Source organism: Berghia stephanieae, chromosome 6 (genome assembly GCF_034508935.2).
Source record: "Berghia stephanieae isolate SIO BIC M18660-M18661 chromosome 6, UCSD_Bste_1.3, whole genome shotgun sequence".
Lineage (NCBI taxonomy): Eukaryota > Metazoa > Mollusca > Gastropoda > Nudibranchia > Aeolidiidae > Berghia > Berghia stephanieae.
The window spans coordinates 5,915,064-5,916,884 of NC_088365.1; the positions used below are offsets into that span (position 1 = coordinate 5,915,064).

Sequence of the window (1,821 nt, forward strand, 5' to 3'; positions counted from 1 at the left end):
TCGAGTGGCGCATAGTTGAGTCCTTGAAAAATGCACTTTACCCGCATTCTCTCATCTTATGTAGGTGTAACATTAGTACCTGACCGTTGACGGTTGTCTCTGTCGGAAAAAAAATTATAAATCGCCTAAGAAAGGAAATGCTTCGACCTATGTGTTCAGTGTTGATGCTAGGGATTCATTGTGAACTTATTTGAGAACGTTTAGTGGATATTGCGCAACAAAAAACCTGATAATTTTAAACATCTTTAGGATTTTTAAAATTTCTATACAGAACGGTTTCTGCAAACAAAACTTTAACACTATGCTTTTTTCTAGTCATTGATTATGAATACTAGAAACTAAAACTTAATTCATAAAAATGGAGTGCAACATAACTTTTAAAGACTGTGGTGAAAATAATGTACAGCCTCCTATTGTCAGTGAAGAGCTTTTTTTCTATTTCCGTGTTGTCAATTGGTCTATTTTACTTGGCGTCATCAACATGCTTGGCGTCCTCAGCAACGCTATCAACATGGTCGTTATTTACAAAATGGGATTTGCCGAAAAAAATTCAATCAACTTGAGCCTGTTTGCTCTGGCCATTTCTGATTTTGGATCCTGCGTCACTTCTCTGTTTCTGTCAGTTGCCAGGAATCCTTGGTTTAGACAATTAGATTTGTCTTTCGAGTCGGACGAAGTTTCACATCTTCTCGGCGCATGGCCTCATGTTGCTTTTACAAAAATTACAACATTAATCACGGCTTTTATCGCTTTTGAGCGATGTCTTTGTGTCTGGATGCCTATAAAGATAAGAACTATCATTACAAGAAAACGAATTTTAATTTACCTTATAGCGTGCTACATCTTAAACTTTGCTTCCATCGCTCCACTATTCTATTCGAACAGACTAGGGAGTAAGTTTTATACCGTGTATAACAAAACAATGCTTGGACTTGTTTTCTCAGAGAATAGAAAAGAAATTGAAAGCATCGTTTACCCAATGATAAATATTTTCATTGCCATACCGGCTTTTATTTTCATTATTATATCAACGGCTTTGCTTGTGGCAAAACTTAAAGAGAAATCAGAGTGGCGTATGAAGTCGACTTACCAGGGACACAATAAAGAAAAGAAAACTTCTAAAAATAATCAATCGAGTGATAACGTAGATGGTAACGATAAAAATGTGACGAGCAAGGATCAGAAAGTTTCTAAGATGGTTGTCATGATTTCAGTCTTATTTATTATCTGTTTCTTTCCCACGGTAGGAATGCAAATGATCATGTGGTTGGATAGAAGATTTTCAGTCAATGGAGTATACAGGAACCTCAATAAAGTATTGGCTTCCTTTACATTCTTACTAGAGTCGGTGAATGCTGCTCTGAATATAATGATTTACTACAAAAATAGTTCAAATTATAAAGCTTTGTTTGATCGTATCGTTAGTACGTGTTAGATATCACTCGCCTGGTGTGTCGACACACGTCGAGACAAAGAAATAAGAAACAAAAACAACCAAAATAACAACAACAAAAACTATAGGAATGTTACAATATTAAACGTAATTTCATTTCAAAGCCTTATTGTGTCTGTTCTCGAAAGTTGTGTTACTGTTATGTCTGCGTAAATCATTTGTTGAAAAAGAAATTTGAAATTAAGATAATAAACATTTGAAATCGCTTTGTACACTAAGAAGGAATAAATCTTCTATTCCACCTCTTCATACAAAGCATGAGATTTGATGAAACTTCTTACTTTATTTTGGCTATAATTCTGTGTTGACAACCACTCTCGATTGTCTTATAAAAATTACTCTTGATGATATATAAAACCATGGCAGGT

At 34.7% G+C, this 1,821-nt stretch overlaps 1 protein-coding gene across 1 annotated transcript; it reads left to right on the forward strand.

Moving 5' to 3' along the window:
• The first annotated feature begins 358 nt into the window (after positions 1 to 358).
• LOC144975580 (uncharacterized) lies at positions 359 to 1,435 on the forward strand. The gene has a single exon (XM_078919744.1). The coding sequence runs from the start codon at positions 359 to 361 to the stop codon at positions 1,433 to 1,435; it is 1,077 nt and encodes a 358-aa protein (XP_078775870.1).
• The last annotated feature ends 386 nt before the right edge of the window (positions 1,436 to 1,821 follow it).

What these genes read in the sequence shown, in the direction of transcription:
- LOC144975580 (XM_078919744.1), top strand. Translation starts at nt 359, where the DNA reads ATGGAGTGCAACATAACTTTTAAAGACTGTGGTGAAAATAATGTACAG.